The sequence below is a fragment of the Petromyzon marinus genome, unplaced genomic scaffold, assembly GCF_048934315.1.
Source record: "Petromyzon marinus isolate PM22_M1 ecotype Great Lakes invasive population unplaced genomic scaffold, UKy_Petmar_22M1.pri1.0 PM_Scaffold_31, whole genome shotgun sequence".
Classification (NCBI taxonomy): domain Eukaryota; kingdom Metazoa; phylum Chordata; class Hyperoartia; order Petromyzontiformes; family Petromyzontidae; genus Petromyzon; species Petromyzon marinus.
In genome coordinates this window covers 339,327-359,499 of record NW_027423291.1, presented here as the reverse complement: position 1 = coordinate 359,499, position 20,173 = coordinate 339,327, and the positions used below count along the sequence as shown (strand labels likewise).

The window sequence follows — 20,173 nt, the reverse complement described above, 5'->3', positions numbered from 1 at the left end:
ATAGTATGTTGATGTTCTATGGGGTATGTTTGTCTTTCTGAGTAATGTTTTAATTGGGGCGGTGTCATTTTCACAATTTCCCCAATGTTTTTACATTGGCCGACTTGCGCGTCAGCAATTTTCGCACCCAATGGATAAATCTCTTCTTCTTCTTGGGCTTGGTGGTGGCAGAAGTGGTGGTGGAAGCTGTGGCAGCGGCGGTGGAAGGGGCATCGGTGACATTATGGTACATTTGAGACACGGCGCATTTCAATTCTTTCAGCTGGCTACTGAGATGAAGGTTCTCTTCATGCAGCCTCTCTTCCCCATGCCACATGTCCTCGTGACGCACCAGCTTCCCGCGTAGCCTAAACTGTTCCTGGCCTCTCTGCGGATCCAGGAAGTTCAACTCCGTCAGGTGGGCGTGCAGCGACCTCCGGAGATCTTTGTTTTCACAGCGCAGCGACATTTGCCGCTGTGCTGCATTGCAGTCTCGGAGAAAATCCGCATGGAGAGACTTGCTCTCCCTGCAAGGCACTCTCGTGGACTCCAGCTCCAACTGGCACTCTTTAAGCTGTTGAACCAGGCTCCTGTTCTCTCTCTGGAGAGTCTCTCGGTTCTCCATCAACTCCTCCTGCTGCTGCTGTAGCTCCAGACGGAGCATCTTGTTCTTCTGACAGAGCTCCACATTCTGCAGGCTCATCCTCTCCGTAGACAGCGTCGTGACCTCATGGTCAAAGTCTGAAATGGAAAGCGTAAAAAGAAGATAAATGAAGATCCCCATCCCAAGCATGGCCAAGACCAGAACGTCAACGATCAGCAGCACCATGCTCAGCTCGTGTTGACGGCACGCGGGACTGAAGGAAGTGTGAGTCGCGTCACGAAGGGGCGTGTTATTTATACTAAGGTCATTACCGGATGTGACGTACGCTATGACGTAACTGCCATCCCTGCCCACTTATTGGCAATCATTGCCCATCACGTGACTCTACAGCCCCGCCCCTAACCGCGCAGCTCCTCCCCCATACTCTTCTTCGGCCTTCCCCACGTGACGCGAAGCGAGCCAATCACACGAGAGGTGGCGCGCGGTAGGCCCCGCGACCGCTTCCCGCCATTCTTGCAATGGGCGGCGGGGCCGCGCAGGGTGGGGGGGGCGGAGCGAGGCGGGGGGGAGGGGCCAGGATGGACGAGGGGGAGGGGCCAGGAGGGACGAGGGGGAGGGGCCAGGAGGGATGAGGGGGAGGGGCCAGGAGCGGGAGGGGGGGAGCCGTGGCGCCGCTCTTGGGCCGCGAGGCCTCCCCCTGGGCCCGCGGCGCCACGCGGAGACCGCGACAGCAGCAGCAGCAGGAGGTGGTGGTGGTGTTTGTAGGCACGGGAGAGGTGGTGGTGGTGTTTGTGGTTGTAGGCACGGGAGAGGTGGTGGTGGTGTTTGTGGTTGTAGGCACGGGAGAGGTGGTGGTGGTGTTTGTGGTTGTAGGCACGGGAGAGGTGGTGGTGGTGTTTGTGTTTGTAGGCACGGGAGAGGTGGTGGTGGTGTTTGTGGTTGTAGGCACGGGAGAGGTGGTCACGGACAGGCGGTGAGTGCCGGGTGATGGAGGGGGGGTGAGGGAGTGGATTGCAGGGTGAGTGAGTTAATGAGGAGAATTAATAGGTGAGGAGGGTGAGTGAGTTGAAGGGTGAGGTGAGTGAGTGGGTGAGTGGTGAGTTCACGACAGGGAGATTGGGGCTGAGTGAGTGAACGCAGCGCACGGTAAAGATCCCCTGAGAGCATTCGCAAGAGTTGGACATTGAGTGCCGCTGTCAGGGTCCACACGCAAATTACTCACTTGGCATGATATACAAATTAACCATTGTAAATGATAACTTTAAAAAAAACGTACGCTATTAGTCAGAGCTAATGCGATGTGCGTTTAGCATATTTGTAGCACGTAACCAACGTCAACATCGTCATTTAGAGTAACCATTAGTCCATACGTGTCACTTGCTAATAGTCCCCGGGTCAATCACAACTTTGCCGTGCGTGCAGGCTTTGTCTCTGGCTGCTCGCTAGGGCTGCGATGCCTTTCCATGCCACAAGATGACGTTCATTGCTCCTTCCACACCGCGACAATATTTACTGCAGTGTTCTATAACGCGGCAATTGCGTTGCTGAATAACACCGCGTTGTGTAAACTCCCTCGTTACAATGACTAATACAGGGTAAAGCACAGTCCGTGATAACAGCGTGAGATGCGTGTGTCGGCTGAACAAAGACTGAGGCGCGTGGGGAGCATCAGGAAGCATCCAGCAGCATCCCAATGCCTCGTGTGACGCTGTGCCCGGGCAGCCATACAACCGCACATTCCTACTCGCGCGACGTGGTTCTGTTGACTCAATCGCGTTATATCCACTTAGCATCCGCGTTATAAAACGTGTTCCCTATTACATCCATCGTGCCATATCCAAATAGCGTTATGAAAACACGCGTTAAGGCAGAACGAACTCTATAAACTATTTTTATTTTACCAGGTGAGACCCACTGAGCTATGTGGCTGTTTTTCAGAAGCGACCTGTCCACAAATGATAGATCAGCGAAATGGCTAATCACGTAGAAATGTGTAGCACCAGCCACACATACTCTAGACAGCTTTACACCGAACTCCTTGCTTGTGGTAAAACATGTTTGCGACTTTGCTGATCGAGAACTATGCAGATTTAGATTTATAGTAACATGTACTTGGTGTGAGATGAACTTCCAAACAATTTCCTTTGCTCAACATCTTGGAATTAATGTCTTTTTAAATGGTCAGCTTAAGTGATTCCGTGATGTTTATGTAACTTGACCATTAAGATAATCTATGGAGTACAATTATTTCAGCATTATTTGTCATAAGTAAACTTTAAACTGAACCCATATGTGATATTATATTGCCTGATTATTTTATTTTTTAATGTAGTCTACATGCTCTTCTGGGGATATTACCCCACATTTACCATTCATTGATGTTCCCTTTGACATTGGTAATTGGCATTGTCACACCATAGTAATTCATGGGCAATTATGTAATTCTCTCTGTGTCTATCTCTCTCTGCATCTACCTGTGTGGGTGTCTCTCTCTGCCGGTGTGTTTTTCATCTTGTGTTGCAAGATCTTGTGTTGCAAGATCGCTAGTGTTGTGGTCGAAACGTCGTGATTGATTTATTTTAATATAATTTTATGGTATTTCTACATTAGTGACTTTACCGAAAAAACCAATGAGTAATTTATGCAGTCACAAAAGCTTTAATTCTTTATTAACACACTTCTACGGGGAAGTTACCTTTACAATTCTGTACTAAACTAATTGCGCCCCCTTACATTTTCCTGCCCCTCCTCCCTCTTCTGCTGCTGCCGTGCCCCTTGCTTTCTTCGGCCCCTCCCCCCACCTCTGCTACTTATTTTAAGCCTCTGTCTGTTCATCCCTCCGGCCCCTTTTTTCTTGCTTCTCTGTCCGTCTTTCCTCTTCTTACCTCTTGTGTCCCTGTATATGTATTTCTGCTATATTATACCTCGTATTTGTTCACTCTGTCTATGCTGGTATGTTCAACCCAGAGGATGAACACGAAATTTAGCACTCTTCTGAAATTCGTGGTCTGCCAGGCAAGTGTCTAACTGTGTCGTTGGCCGACTGGTTTTGCATCACGTAAATTTTTCTTGGGTTTTTTGAATTCTCGTCTCTCATCTTCTTGTTGTATTTACCTCCGTGCAGTTTAACGCTCTCTATGTGTTGCGCTGATGTCACCCTATGTGCTATTTGTTTTTACACCTGATGAAGATCGCTTGTGTTGCGGTCGAAACGTCGTGATTGATTTATTTTAATATAATTTTATGGCATTTCTACATACGTGACTTTACCGAAAAAAACAATGAGTTAATCAATGGTTCTCTGTGTGAGTGAGTCTATGTGTCTCCATGTGAGTGAGCCTATGGCTCTCTGTGTGAGTGTACTCTGTGAGTGAGTCTATGGCTCTCTGTCCGGAGTAAGTGGGTCTCTAAGGCCACCACCATCTTGCCCCCTGCCCAGTGCGTCCACCTGGTTGAGCTGCAGAAGTCTATTGTCCACCGCTCCAGACCGCACAGATATCCGACGTCCACCTCCAGCACAGACACCAGCAGATTCTGTCTCGGTAAGTGGGCTGGGAGGCGGCTCACGATTGCCGGTAGGATTATGGTGGTAAAGACAGATATATTACCATCCCTAAACTACTTGGCGCAGGTTTTCCCGCCAGGTGGGAGGGAGGCTAAGGCCTTGACCTCGGCGATTTTCAGGTTTATCTGGGGGGGAGGGATGGAGAGGGTGAGGAGGGCCGTGGTGTGTCTGCAGGTCCGGAATGGGGGGAGGGGTGCCCCAAATGTGGGGTATACCCTGCAATCGACTTTTGTCTGCAATGCGCTGCGGCTGTTCTTCTCTACGGAGCCGCGGGGCAAGGCAGCGTGTTATATGAGGTATCGACTGAATTGGGGGTTGCGGGGGCTCGGGATGACTGGGATAGGAAGGAGCACTCCTTTGGACTGGCGGGGGCGCTGGGTCAGCGACGTGGTGGGGAGCTATGTCGGGCAGCACGGCCTGAACTGGTGGGGGGGCCGGTGGGCTCCCAGGGAGGTGCGGGCTGCGGCGGAGAAGGAGGAGGCCTGTGACGAGGTGGCCAGTGCGAGGAGGGAGATGCACGGGAAGATTTGGAGGAATGTGTTGTCGGCAGCGCTCACGAAGGAGCAGAGGGACCTGTCATGGCTGGCTGTCCGGGACAGGTTGGAGACGCGGGGTAACTTGTACAGCCGCCAAATGGCGCATACCCCCAAGTGCCTGAGGGGCTGCAACGTGGACGAAACTGCAGCGCATGTGATGGTGGCGTGCCCTTTTGCCCAGGAGGTCTGGAGGAGGAGTAAGCCGTTGCTGGCCCGTTTCGCGCTGTCGAGGGTGACGGCATGGGACGTCATGTGGGGAGAGCTGCGGGGGGTGGGGAGGGAGGACAGGGACCAGGTGTGGGCTGTAATAGGAGCGACGAAGAAGGCGCTGTGGAACGCGCGAAAGAAGGAGCTGGAGGGGTCCCCGATGTCCCCGTTGGAGACATGTTATGTTGCGAGGAGATTGTTGGAAAGGGTGGTGGAGGTGGACCGGGTGAAAATGGGGCGCGATGCCGCAAGGGAACGATGGAAGTGGCCGCTACCCAGGGTGGGCTAGGGCGGTCGGGGGGGGGCAGGGTTGACTCCGGTCCAGAGGATGGGTCGGTGGCCGAGCGGGGCCTTTATGGTGCGAGCGAGGGGGCGGCCCCTCGGTTTTTGCTTTGTTTTGTTTTTGTTGTCTCCGCTGAGATACTGAATAAAATTTTAAAAACCATAATTACCAGCGAAACGTAGTACCCAAACTGTAAATGTTGTGGATTCACTCTTCAACACACCGGTGGGCTAAAGTAGTGAATTATTTGTCTTTTGTCAATGTGACACTTTTTTTGCTGATTGGCCATGTCGGGTGGTGGAGGGCTACGACACATTGAAAAATAACGTGATCTAACCCAAAAACCTTTATTATGAATAATATTGGTCGCGAAAGCCTACGTGTTAAACTGAGAGGCAACTTAGTTTGTAAACACCCGGGTACTGTATGTCTGGAATCGCATCTTTTACAGAAGGAACCAGATCACGGATTTTATGTACTGTGTTGAATCGGACCTGGATCTTGTTTTTATTCAGGATTTTGGATATCTTTTTTGTGACCCCCGCAATGTAAGGTAAGGTGATGGTTTTGAATGGCTCCTCAAGCGGATCCTTCTTCATGACTGGAGTGATGACTTTGCGGATTGTGTAGTCGGAGTAACCATTACCCTTGAGAGCTTGGTGTACGTGCTTGAGTTCACTGGCAATGTGTTCCTGGTCGGAAATGCATTGGGCTCTATGGTATAGAGTCTTGATGAGGAAGTTCTTCTAGGATGGATGGTGGTGGGAATCCGGTTTTAAGGTAGCATCCGCATGGGTAGGTTTCCTGTAGACAGAGTGGCTCATTGAACCATCAGGTCTCCTTTTAATTAGGACATCCAAAAAGGGTAGCTTGCCTTTTTCGACTTCCATGGTAAATCTGATGGCTGGGTATATGGAATTGATGTGGTCGAGGAATTGGCCTAGAGCAGGCAGGCCATGTGGGCAGATGACAAAAGTGTCATCCACGTACCTCTTCCATAAGGTCGGGCGTAGAGTGGCAGTCTGGATGGCGTCAGTTTCAATTTTTTCCATGAACACGTTGGGGGAGCCCATTGGGGTGCCCTCAGTTTGTTTGTAGAAAGTTCCATTCCAGGTGAAGTATGTGTTGGTTAAGCAGTGTCTCACCAGGGGTGGTACATCAGTATACAGTCCTTGATGAACCAAGTCTTCAATGATTGTGATGGTGTCAAGTACAGGAACTTTGGTGAATAAGGAAGCCACATCAAAACTGGCAAGCAGGTCGTCTGGGGATAGGGAAATACCCTTGATTGTCGATACCAGGTGAGTAGAGTTTAGTACTGCAGAAGTGTTTTTTCCAGTAAAAGGTCGCAGGATATCAGACAGAAAACGAGCCAGTTTGTAGGTGGGGGAGTTGATAGGGGAGACGATGGGACGAAGGGTGTATCTTCTTTATGTATATTTGGAAGGCCATATAATCTTGGTGGTCTGGCCACAGAAGGTGGATTTACCACTGGTGATGATGCAGATAATGATGATGAATGCATGGGTAGTCCACTCACATTCGTGCATAATCAGGTGCACGCCCACTCCCCTAGTCACCCCTCCACTAATCTCACTCCCCGAGTCACCCCTCGACTCACCTCACCCCCATTCCCCGAGTCACTCTCACCTCGACTTCTCCACTCTATCGCCAGTCGCCCTGAGGAGGCCCAACTCCGGAGCCTCTCCTAGTGCCACGTTCACTCTCAGCATGAACATCGTGCGGTGCCACCCCCTCCTCTGCTGCATCCCTCCAACTCTTCCTCCGTCGTTGTGAGAATCAGCTCCACGAAGGGCCCCACGCTGTCCCCGTCCCTCAATGGACTCGTGTCCTTTGTTGATGAAGGCCATTTCATTAAATAATGAGAATTAATTATGCACCCACACAGGTCACCAAAGTAGCCTCAATAGACGTGTTAGGGCAAGTTGTGGATCCTTGTGCTGTGGAACACACGAGGGGGTGGTATGTATTTTGTATGCTGAACTTCTTTGGCACGGAACGTAGCCAACCGTGCTAATCGGAGGTGCAGGGGAAGGACATCAAACTCAGCACAAAAAGTAGTTCTAAAGAAATTAGTTTTCAATCAAGATGTAAAGGTGCACAGCTCCAGTGGCTTCCTGATATCAGAAGGAAGAGCGTTCGAGACGGCCGCAGAAGCTCTTCTGAAAGCGCGATGCAGCGACCGTCTTTGTTTGATGGTTCACCAAAATCCGCTGTGGGGATGTGATGTGGCCAACACCATGCACGCGGCCACCTTTGTCTCTCCCAATTGCTGATGTTTATTATAGACACTGCACCAGGTACTCTTTAGAGGGTCAGTCGACCGAGGGAAGGTCCAGGACTGGGTCACACAGACACACACGCAGAAATGATGCCCTATGTCAAATCCAGAGGCTTCTAAGAAAATGGAGGTGTAAGACGGACACAGCTATTACATGGATGAAGGTGTAATACAGATATTTGTGTTAAGGTGGTGCTGCTCACCTGAAAACAATAAAAATCCCACCACTCATTCATCTGTTTAATCTTTGATTGGAAAACGCTGGGCGAGACCTGCGACATTCGAGTGAGCTCACCTACTCGCTCACAAACACACAACACTCAACCCAGTCAATCAACATGTTACACACCCTAAATATGACCCGCCTTGTCTTGGGGAAGACCTGCAACATGCTACTGAGCTCACCTCTTCACTCACCTACTCACCCACTATTGCTATGTCATCCACACACCCACACACTCGCTTATCTTAACAGACCTCAATAATTGACATTTAGCTCCTGAAGATATTGCTACATGCAATAAAACGCGAATGTGTGAGTGATTGAGTGATTGATTGAATGTGTAAGTGAGCGTCTGGTTGCGTGAATGAGTGAGCATGTGAGTGCGTGTGTGAGTGTGTAAGGTGAACGGTAGGGTATCGGCGAATGTGCTGTGCTACAAATATGGTGATCCGAGTTCAAATCTCGCTCACCAGTCTATGGGTCTCTGTGTAAGTCTTTACCTCTCTGTAAGTCTATGGGTCTCTGTGTAAGTCTATACCTCTCTGTAAGTCTATGCGTCTCTGTGAGTCTACGGGTCTGGTAAGTTTACTGGTCTCTGTGTGAGTCCATGGGTCTCAATGTGAGTTCATGGGTATCTGTTATCATCATCTGTGTTTGAATGAGTCGATGGCTCTGTGTGATTGACTCCAAGTCTCTCTGTTCGAGTGAGTTTATGGCTTTCTGTGCGAGTCTATGTCTACGTGACTTTACCGAAATAACCAAAGAGTAATTCCTGCAGTCACGAAAGTGCCAAATCAAGTTTGAGTCTATGTCTCTCTGTGTAAGTGAGTACAACATATCCTTGCTTAACGCGGGGGTTGCGTTGTCGAAAATTGCTGCTTAAAGCTATTTTACGTCAAGCAGAAAACTTTTCTACAAGGAATAACGGTAAAGCGGGAGGCTCCTTTCAGCACAAACTTTTATTATTATTATTTTTAATTGACAGTACAGTACACTGTTTTCTATGTTTATTTTAAATGTGTTGTGTATATGTAGAAGATCTATATTATAATCTTTATTTATACTGGAGGAATCTAAAAAGCCCTTTTTCACAGATTTCCAGTTGGGGTGGTACAGAAAGTTACCAGAACAAATGATGCAAAAACACAATCGAAGTGCAAAGTATAGGAAAGGTAAGCAAATCACCAAAAAATAAACTATTTTTTATCTTACCAAGTAAAGCCCTCTAAGCTATTAGCTTTTTTTTATCAGAAGCGAACTGGCCACAAATGATAGCTGAATGAAGTGGCTTATGACGTGGAAATTTATAGCAGCCAAATAATAATACAAAAATGCGTTACATTCATCAATATACATACAAAGGACGTGAAAGGGAGATATGGTGAGTGAAAACTATAAGGGAGTGAGTGAGATGACACTACACACAGATGCTGGAACAAAGGCTGAGGAAGAGGATGACACGCCACGTAACACAGCGCGCACCGGTACAGCATCAGCTCCCAGCAATACAGAACAACGCTGCCAAGACCAACACCACTCATGAGAGCAGTCCGTCATGTGCTACTCTGCTACTCGAGTTATAGTGGGTGTGGTGTGCGCTAAGCAAAACACATTACATAAAAAACGAGGATATACTGCATATGGTTCTCTGCGTGAGTGAGTCTATGTCTCTCTGTGTGAGTCTGTGCAAGTGACTCTATGGTTCTCTGTGTGGGTTAATCAATAGTTAATAAAGAATTAAAGCTTTCGTGACTGCATAAATTACTCTTGGTTTTTTCGGTAAAGTCACGTATGTAGAAATACCATAAAATTATATTAAAATAAATCAATCACGACGTTTCGACCGCAACACAAGCGATCTTGCAACACAAGATCTTGCAACACAAGATGGCTTGTGTTGCGGTCGAAACGTCGTGATTGATTTATTTTAATATAATTTCACGGAATTTCTACATACGTGACTTTACCGAAAAAAACAATGAGTAATTTATGCAGTCACGAAAGCTTTAATTCTTTATTAACACACTTCTACAGGGAAGTTACCTTTACAATTCTGTACTAAACTAATTGCGCCCCCTTACATTTTCCTGCCCCTCCCTCTTCTGCTGCTGCCGTGCCCCTTGCTTTCTTCGGCCCCTCCCCCCACCTCTACTACTTATTTTAAGCCTCTGTTCATCCCTCCGGCCCCTTTTTTCCTGCTTCTCTGTCCGTCTTTCCTCTTCTTACCTCTTGTGTCCCTGTATATGTATTTCTGCTATCTTATACCTCGTATTTGTTCACTCTGTCTATGCTGGTATGTTCAACCCAGAGGATGAACACGAAATTTAGCACTCTTCTGAAATTCGTGGTCTGCCAGGCAAGTGTCTAACTGTGTCATTGGCCGACTGGTATTGCATCACGTAAATTTTTCTTAGGTTTTTTGAATTCTCGTCTCTCATCTTCTTGTTGTATTTACCTCCGTGCAGTTTAACGCTCTCTATGTGTTGCGCTGATGTCACCCTATGTGCTATTTGTTTTTACACCTGATGAAGATCGCTTGTGTTGCGGTCGAAACGTCGTGATTGATTTATCTTAATATAATTTTATGGTATTTCTACATACGTGACTTTACTGAAAAAAACAATGAGTTAATCAATGGTTCTCTGTGTGAGTGAGTCTGTGTCTCCATGTGAGTGAGCCTATGGCTCTGTGTCAGTGAGACTTTGGCTCTCTGTGTGAGTGTACTCTGTGAGTGAGTCTATGGCTCTCTGTGGGAGTAAGTGGGTCTCTAAGGCCACAACCATCTTGCCCCCTGCCCAGTGCGTCCACCTGGTTGAGCTGCAGAAGTCTATTGTCCACCGCTCCAGACCGCACAGATATCCGACGTCCACCTCCAGCACAGACACCAGCAGATTCTTAAACCTGGTGGTGGAAGTAAGGACACGAGAGGGGTAATAGTCAACCACCATTACCACCATCAATACCACCATTACAACCACCAAAATCACCGCTATCGTTAACACCACCATCAATATCACCACCTCCACCACAACGATCACAATCAAAATTACAATCACAATACTTTTTGGTTCTTTCGGTAAAGTCACGTAGGTAGAAAAAAATAATAGATCACGACGTTTCGATCGCAACACAAGCAACCATCATCAGGTGAAAAAATATAGCGAGAAAGCTGCTGAAACACGAAGTTATATTGGCTTGAGATAAGCTCAGCCCAAGGGTAAGTGGGTGGGGCTAGAGGTAGAATTTGCATGTAAATACAACACCACATCGTGGAAAAGGAAAGAGAGAGACAGACACCGAGAGACATCCACACACATTTAGAGGCACACACAAAGAGACACACGAGAGATGCATATAGAGAAAAACACACCGGCAGAGAGAGACACCAACACAGACAGATGCAGAGATAGACACAGAGATAATTACATAATTGCCCATGAATTACTATGGTGTGACAATGCCAATTACCAATGTCAAAGGGAACATTAATGAATGGTAAATGTGGGGTAATATCCCCAGAAGAGCATGTAGACTACATTAAAAAATAAAATAATCAGGCAATATAATATCACATATGGGTTCAGTTTAAAGTTTACTTATGACAAATAATACTGAAATAATTGTGCACCATAGATTATCTTAATGGTCAAGTTACATAAACATCATGGAATCACTTAAGCTGACCATTTAAAAAGACATTAATTCCAAGATGTTGAGCAAAGGAAATTGTTTGGAAGTTCATCTCACACCAAGTACATGTTACTATAAATCTAAATCTGCATAGTTCTCAATCAGCAAAGTCGCAAACATGTTTTACCACAAGCAAGGAGTTCAGTGTAAAGCTGTGAAGCAAATTAACCACTGCACACGGTTTTAAAGCTCTCTGCCTCAAAGACAGCACTCTAACAAGTGTCAAGACGCAGCTGCACACGCCACATGACAATAGGCGGAGTGAGTGAATCTAAGTAGACACTGACCCTGTCAAAGGGGATCCCATGTCTAGAGTATTTGTGGCTGGTGCTACACATTTCTAACGTGATTAGCCATTTAGCTGATCTATCATTTGTGGACAGGTCGCTTCTGGAAAACAGCCACATAGCTCAGTGGGTCTCACCTGGTAAAATAAAAATAGTTTATAGAGTTCGTTCTGCCTCAACGCGTGTTTTCATAACGCCAATTGGATATGGCACGATGGATGTATTAGGGAACACGTTTTATAACGCGGATGCTAAGTGGATATAACGCGATTGAGTCAACAGAACCACGTCGCGCGAGTAGGAATGTGCGGTTGTACGGCTGCCTGGGCACAGCGTCACACGAGGCATTGGGATGCTGCTGGGTGCTTCCTGATGCTCTCCACGCGCCTCGGTCTTTGTTCAGCCGACACACGCATCTCACGCTGTTATCACGGACTGTGCTTTACCCTGTATTAGTCATTGTAACGAGGGAGTTTACACAACGCGGTGTTATTCAGCAACGCAACTACCGCGTTATAGAACACTGCAGTAAATATTGTCGCGGTGTGGAAGGAGCAATGAACGTCATCTTGTGGCATGGAAAGGCATCGCAGCCCTAGCGAGCAGCCAGAGACAAAGCCTGCACGCACGGTAAAGTTGTGATTGACCCGGGGACTATTAGCAAGTGACACGTATGGACTAATAGTTACTCTAAATGACGATGTTGACGTTGGTTATAACGTGCTACAAATATGCTAAACGCACATCGCATTAGTTCTGACTAATAGCGGACTTTTTAAAAGTTATAATCGTTTACAATGGTTAATTTGTATATCATGCCAAGTGAGTAATTTGCGTGTAGACCCTGACAGCGGCACTCAATGTCCAACTCTTGCGAATGCTCTCAGGGGATCTTTACCGTGCGCTGCGTTCACTCACTCAGCCCCAATCTCCCTGTCGTGAACTCACCACTCACCCACTCACTCACCTCACCCTTCAACTCACTCACCCTCCTCACCTATTAATTCTCCTCATTAACTCACTCACCCTGCAATCCCCCCCCCCCTCCATCACCCGGCACTCACCGCCTGTCCGTGACCACCTCTCCCGTGCCTACAACCACAAACACCACCACCACCTCTCCCGTGCCTACAACCACAAACACCACCACCTCTCCCGTGCCTACAACCACAAACACCACCACCACCTCTCCCGTGCCTACAACCACAAACACCACCACCACCTCTCCCGTGCCTACAACCACAAACACCACCACCACCACCTCCTGCTGCTGCTGCTGTCGCGGTCTCCGCGTGGCGCCGCGGGCCCAGGGGGAGGCCTCGCGGCCCAAGAGCGGCGCCACGGCTCCCCCCCTCCCGCTCCTGGCTCCTCCCCCTCATCCCTCCTGGCTCCTCCCCCTCGTCCCTACTGGCCCCTCCCCCTCCTCCCTCCTGGCCCCTCGTCCCTCCTCCTCCCGCTCGCGACGTGGAGTGAACTCAGCCCCGCCCCCCCCGCCCCCCCCGCCCCCCGCGTCCCCCCCCTCCGCCCCCCCCACCGTGCGCAGCCCCGCCGCCCATTGCAAGAATGGCGGGAAGCGGTCGTGGGGCCTACCGCGCGCCGCCTCTCGCGTGATTGGCTCGCTTCGCATCACGTGGGGAAGGCGGAAGAAGAGTATGGGGGAGGAGCTGCGCGGTTAGGGGCGGGGCCGTAGAGTCACGTGGTGGGCAATGATTGCCAATAAGTGGGCAGGGATGGCTGTACGTCACATCCGGTGATATAGGACACGCCCCTTCGTGACGTGACTCACACTTCCTTCCGTCTCGCGTGCCGTCAACACGAGCTGATCATGGCGCTGTTGACCGTTGGCGTTCTGCTCTTGGCCCTGCTTGGGATGGAGATCTTCATTTATCTTCGTTTTAAGCTTTCCATCTCAGACTTTTACCGCGAGACCACGACGCTGCAAACGGAGAGGATGGGCCTGCAGAATGTGGAGCTCTGTCAGAAGAACAAGACCATGGAAGTGGAGAAAGATGGTAAGCTACCATTTTCTTTGGTTCTTTCGGTAAAGTCACGTAGAATGAGAATAAAATAATAAATTGATAAAATAACACAATAATATTCTCACGACGTTTCGGCCACAATACAAGCGGCCTTCATCAGGTGAAGGGGACGAGACTGTCTGGAGGACAGCGCTGGAGTGAGAAAGCCACGCTGAGATCGCGATCTTTAAGCTGTGTGAGAAGAAACAAAGCGCCTTGACAAAGGAATTAACATATAATTTAGCATTGAAATGGCTGAGTGATTAGCTTGTGACTGTTCACAGAAAAGGCTATGTTAAACTTAAAGCATACACATCCGCAAAGGCACCCCTTGACAAAGGAATTAGCATAGAATTTAGCATTGAAATAGCTGAGTGATTAGCTTGTACCTGGTCACAGAAATAGCTATGTTAAAGTCAGAGCATATACATTCACCGAGGCACCTAGTACAAATCAAACAGGAGAATTTAGCATTGAAATAACTAGGCGAATTTAGCATTGATATAACTGAGTGATGAGCTTGTGACTGGTCACAGAAATGGCTATGTTGAAGTTAAGGCCTACACATCTGAGCTATTCACAGTAACTGGGTATACAATACAATATATAATGAATACTATATACTGAACCAATAAAAAATACAAAAATTTAAATTACCTCAATGTTATCAATAAACTCTATATTCTCCAATCAGCTAAGCTACCAACAATAAGTCGTTATATATCACAATGCTATATGGCGAAAAATGGGTGGTTTCTTACCCTCAACTTTAGCACCACGGATAGCTACGGGTCCCGTTCAGACGGACGAGTTCATCGATGGTCGGAACAGAGGAGGGGGAGAGAGACAGCTGCGAGGCGCTGTTATACTCCATGTTGTAAACCATACCATTAACCACGGTTAAGCTATCCGTGTTGCTAAAGTTGAGGGTAAGAATCCACCCATTTTTCGCCATATAGCATTGTGATATATAACGACTTATTATTGGTAGCTTAGCTGATTGGAGAATATAGAGTTTATTGATAACATTGAGGTAATTTATATTTTAGTATTTTTTTTGGTTCATGATATAGTATTCATTATATATTGTATTGTATACCCAGTTACAGTGAATAGCTCAGATGTGTAGGCCTTAACTTCAACAGTCATTTCTGTGACCAGTCACAAGCTAATCACTCAGTTATTTCAATGCTAAATTCGCCTAGTTATTTCAATGCTAAATTCTTCTGTTTGATTTGTACTAGGTGCATCGGTGAATGTATATGCTCTGACTTTAACATAGCTATTTCTGTGACCAGTTACAAGCTAATCATTCAGCTATTTCAATGCTAAAATCTATGCTAATTCCTTTGTCAAGGAGTGCCTCTGCGGATGTGTATACTTTAACTTAGCTATTTCAATGCTAAATTCTATGCTAATTCCTTTGTCAAGGGGTGCCTTTGCGGATGTGTATGCTTTAACTTTAATATAGCCTTTTCTGTGACCAGTCACAAGCTAATCACTCAGCCATTTCAATGCTAAATTAAATGCTAATTCCTTTGTCAGGCGCTTTGTTTCTTCTCACACAGCTTAAAGGTCGTGATCTCAGCGTGGCTTTCTCACTCCAGCGCTGTCCTCCAGACAGTCTCGTCCCCTTCACCTGATGAAGGCCGCTTGTGTTGTGGCCGAAACGTCGTGAGAATATTATTGTGTTATTTTATTTTATCAATTTATTATTTTATTCTCATTCTACGTGACTTTACCGAAAGAACCAAAGAAGATGAATCCTTGCAGTCACGAAAACTTTAAATCGAAATTTAAGCTACCATTCTTAGATGTTCTGTTTGAGAGGAGACCTGATGGCTCATTGGGGCATTCTGTCTACAGGAAACCCACCCACACAGATTCCTACTTGAAACCTGATTCCCACCACCACCCAGCCCAAAAGAATTCTCTCATCAAAACTTCATACCATAGGGCTCATTGCATTTCAGACCAACACCACCTGACCAGTGAATTAAAACATGTACACCTGGCCCTCAAAAGGAATGGTTACTCTGACCGTACCATCTGCCAAGCTGTTTCTCCCTCCATACAGAAACAACCACTTGATACTCCGGCCAAAACCATCACACTACCATATATAGCAGGCGTTACTAAAAAGATTTCCAAAATTCTAAACAAACACAAGATCCAGGTCCGGTTCAATACAGTACACAAAATTCGTGATCTGATCCCATCCGTGAAGGATGGCATTCCTGACTTACAGTACCCCGGGGTTTACAAATTGAGTTGTACCTGCGGTGATTGCTATATCGGGGAGACAAAGCGACATGTCTCTGACCGAATTCGCGAGCACAAATCAGATTTGAAACACAGCAAAACGAATTCTTTGCTGATCACTGTTACAACGCTGTGGGTGATCACGATATAATTTTCTCCGATACCAAGGTTCTTTGCAAACCCACAGGTTTTTATCAGAGATTTGTTCACGAGGCAATTCAGATCTACAAACACAGACACAATTTCAACCGAGAAGTTGGTTTCAAATTAAGCAACCATTGGAAAGATGTTCTAAATCGAACTAAACATAAACTAATTTCTGTGGTACAGTATATTTTTCAAGTAGTGGTACCCCAAACTTTCGCAGCTCTCAGCTCCCCCCCCTCTCCCGCTCCTGGCCCCTCCCCCTCGTCCCTCCTGGCCCCTCCCCCTCGTCTCTCCTGGCCCCTCCCCCTCGTCCCTCCTCCCGACTCGCGACGTGGAGTGAACTCGCCCCCGCGCCCCGCGCCCCACCCTGAGCGGCCCCACCGCCCATTGCAAGAATGGCGGGAAGCGGACGCGGGGCCTACCGCGCGCCGCCTCTCGCGTGATTGGCTCGCTTTGCGTCACGTGGGGAAGGCGGAAGAAGAGTATGGGGGAGGAGCTGTGTGGTTAGGGGCAGGGCCGTGGAGTCACGTGGTGGGCAATGATTGACAATAAGTGGGCAGAGATGGCTGTTACGTCATAGTGTACGTCACATCCGGTAATGACGTCACGATAAATAACACGCCCCTTCGTGACGTGTCTCACACTTGCTTCTGTCCCGCGTGCCGTCAACTCGAACTGAGCATGGTGCTGCTGATCGTTGGCGTTCTGGTCTTGGCCATGCTTGGGATGGGGATCTTCATATATCTTCTTTTTACGCTTTCCATTTCAGACTTTGACCATGAGACCACGACGCTGTCTACGGAGAGGATGGGCCTGCAGAATGTGGAGCTCTGTCAGAAGAGCAAGATGCTCCGTCTGGAGCTACAGCATCAGCTGGAGGAGTTCATGGAGAACCGAGAGACTCTCCAGAGAGAGATCAGGAGCCTGGTTCAACAGCTTAAAGAGCGCCAGTTGGAGCTGGAGCCCACGAGAGTGCCTTGCAGGGAGAGCAAGTCTCTCCATGCGGATTTTCTCCGAGACTGCAATGCAGCACAGCGGCAAATGTCGCTGCGCTGTGAAAACGAAGATCTCCGGAGGTCGCTGCACGCCCACTTGAGGAAGTTGAACTTCCTGAATCTGCAGAGAGGGCAGGAACAGTTTAGGCTGCGCGGGAAGCTGGTGCGTCACGAGGACATGTGGCATGGGGAAAAGAGGCTGCAAGAAGAGAACCTGCATCTCCGTAGCCAGCTGAAAGAGCTAATATGGACCGTGTCTCAAATGTACAATGATGCCACCACCACCGACGCCACTTCCACCGCCGCTGCCACAGCTTCCACCACCGCAACCGTTTCCACCACCACTTCTGCCACCACCACCAAGCCCAAGAAGATGAAGAGATTTAGCCATTGGTTCCGAAAATTGCTGAAGCGCAAGTCGGCCATTTAAAAATATTGGGGAAATTGTGAAAATGACACCACCCTAATTAAAACATTACTCAGAAAGACAAAAATACCCCATAGAACATCAACAAAGTCATATATAAGACAAAATATCGTACATTTGCATGCAACACTCTAATAAATACTGTATTGTGAGCAAAACATAAAGTTACTTAAATGGAAAAAAAATCTGTTATTGTCACTTACCTTTAGTCCGGATGCCGGTCTGCTTGTCGGGAGGGGGCGTAATGAGTCCCTGCACACACGGGGGCGGTGGGAGGGGGGTGAACGTCCATACACACACACAACAGCGACAATCATCCGCTGTATAGCCTTACCAGAATGTTGGGGCAAGCGCCTATGAAGCTCTGAATGGCACACGGGGTGAATGGCCAGCACCCTGCCCGGCTGCCTCTCTTTATCTCTCCATACACGAGACTCACAGGCGTACATGCGTCCGTGCACACACGCACAACAACAACGCAACAACCGTCGTTCACCCCTAAGTGGCGGTGACATCACAGCACTTGTGCCATGCTCGGTGCATTTTGAGGCCACGTGAAGTGTCGAAGGCTGGCTGGCAGGAGGTCATGTAATAGACGCAGGTGCCATGGATTGACTCAGGAAGATGATGGGCAGATGCAACAGCCGTGCTCCCCACTGTGCCAACTTTATTTGTGTCAGTTGTTTGGCGCTCTGCTCGTTGTTTTGAGCCTCGCTCCTCTGCCCTATGCTGTTGCTGGAGGGCAACTGCCTCCACTTCCCCAGCAGCACCTTTCATGAACCTCCTCCACAGAAGCCGATCATGACACTGCTGATACCAGTCATCAATAAGTCCAATCAGCTCCACATCCTTCTGCACCACATCAGTCCATCTCTTCTCTACCCCATACCACGCCCATTTAGCACCATCTATCCAGCGAAATTGAAGCTGCTTGGGGATGCCGTGACTGCATACGGACTGCATGACACAACGCAGCCTCGCTTGCTGGAGGAGCCCACAGATGGGCATTTGTCCAGATATTCTAGGAATCTGTGAGCTTACAAAGTCCAGTCTGGTTAAACCCTGAATAGATCGTGGGCAAGCTAACCTTAATGTTCCTTTCGAGAGAGATAAGGAAGGGTATAACTGTGGCCGAGAAGACATGAAGATTTTTATGGAGTGACATGCCAGGTAGCTTCCACACTGTTGAGCAGTTGATGAAAATATAATGCTGCTCGAATTATTTTAAATGAGACCTCGGCTCCCAAAACGGACTTGATCATCAGCACACTGCCCACTCCACTCTCTCCTCAGGTGCCCCAAATACATGAGGAATTGAGGAAGGGAGCATTTTTATGATGTAAAATACCCAGGGTGGTGATTTGTTTTCGTGGGGCTGATGGTAACGGCCCATATTTTAGTAGCATGCTTCATGTTTAGCTGTAGTGTCTCCAACTTCTCCTTAGAGTGCAGTAATCACCAGATCATCCGCATTCATAATATGGTTTAACAATAGAGAGCCATACCATGACCGGCTCAGGCATCGATCAGCCTCCCATTATATCTATACCAGATAAATTCTACTGGTACATCCATGGAAATCGTCGCAAACGACGTAGTCAAAGAAAATGTTAAGTCGTGTAGGGGGCAGAGGACATCCATGTCGCACATTACTCACACATTCTATCATCCCTTAGCTCCATTACGTCGATTTTTCATGAGACAGCAGTTGTCTTTCTATTGTTTATATATGCTTTATCGAAAGAAGAAAATAGTATGTTTGCTTTAATTACTGTAACTCTGTGTTTTATTTAGCTTTGGTAATTTGGGTGATCCAGGTCTCTCTTGCAAATGAGACTCATCCTGGTCGCTTTAGTTCTCGCCTTGTTCAACTCAATAAACTGGTACTCACTCCATTATGAACTCACCCACTTCCTTAAATCTATGACTCACGTAAATACTCCCTCTCTCTCCTCATGAGTCATATATTTACCTGATCACACAATCACCCGATCATTCACTGTGTCAACCTCACGCACTTTTTCATGCTCTCAAGAATGACCCACCCATTCTATCACTACATTAATCATCCCCTTCCCTCATTGACCCAGTGGTAAAATTAACATACTCGACAGCAACAACACGTGAGATTGTACTCAGGCTTACACTCACATGTGTAAAGAAGCTCCTTTGCAGGTTCCATTTGATAGATGATTTATTTCACGATAACGTATTTACAACGCAAGAGTACGACTCACACGAACTTTCCCCCGTACAGTAACCTGTACCTGTTTCAACCCATCTCCACTGCCCCCACTATAAACTTTGCCATCCAAGAGAAGCGAAGTAGAAGACAATAGAGTCTGCTGAGAGAATCTACCGGGGAAAACTGCTGGAAGTTACCAGGGCGTGGCCGTGCGGGTATATAAGGGGGAGCGTGGCCCGCAAATGGGGTGATGCCTTGGGGACTGAAGAACAACTGCAGGTGGACGACATCGGGGCCGACTGTTGGAAATCAACATGGTGGAAACCATCAAGAAAGACTGTTCGAGATTAATCTACTCTATTAGAAACCACCGGGACTGCAGATAGTCATAGCCTTGTGCAACGTGTGAGTCGTACTCTCACCTTGTAAATATGTTATCGTCGGGAATAAATCATCTAGAAAA

General features: G+C 47.8%; 1 protein-coding gene and 1 long non-coding RNA gene across 2 annotated transcripts; one reads left to right on the top strand and one right to left on the bottom strand.

Moving 5' to 3' along the window:
• Positions 1-5,505: 5,505 nt before the first annotated feature.
• LOC142923172 (uncharacterized) lies at positions 5,506-10,594 on the bottom strand. The gene is made up of 2 exons (XR_012940571.1): positions 10,508-10,594; positions 5,506-7,536 (listed from the first exon to the last, which is right to left on the bottom strand). It is a non-coding gene; the product is annotated as an uncharacterized LOC142923172 (long non-coding RNA).
• Positions 10,595-13,438: 2,844 nt separating this feature from the next.
• On the top strand, positions 13,439-19,420 carry LOC142923166 (uncharacterized). The gene is made up of 2 exons (XM_076064102.1): positions 13,439-13,688; positions 16,873-19,420. Exons 1-2 carry the CDS (start codon positions 13,502-13,504, stop codon positions 17,526-17,528), a joined length of 843 nt encoding a protein of 280 aa, XP_075920217.1. The 5' UTR covers positions 13,439-13,501; the 3' UTR covers positions 17,529-19,420.
• Positions 19,421-20,173: the final 753 nt, after the last annotated feature.

Bases quoted from the DNA above. Each gene is read 5' to 3' on its own strand.
- LOC142923166 (XM_076064102.1), top strand. From the start codon at position 13,502: ATGGCGCTGTTGACCGTTGGCGTTCTGCTCTTGGCCCTGCTTGGGATG. The intron at 13,689-16,872 runs GTAAGCTACCAT...TTTCCATTTCAG, and splicing joins CATGGAAGTGGAGAAAGATG to ACTTTGACCATGAGACCACG.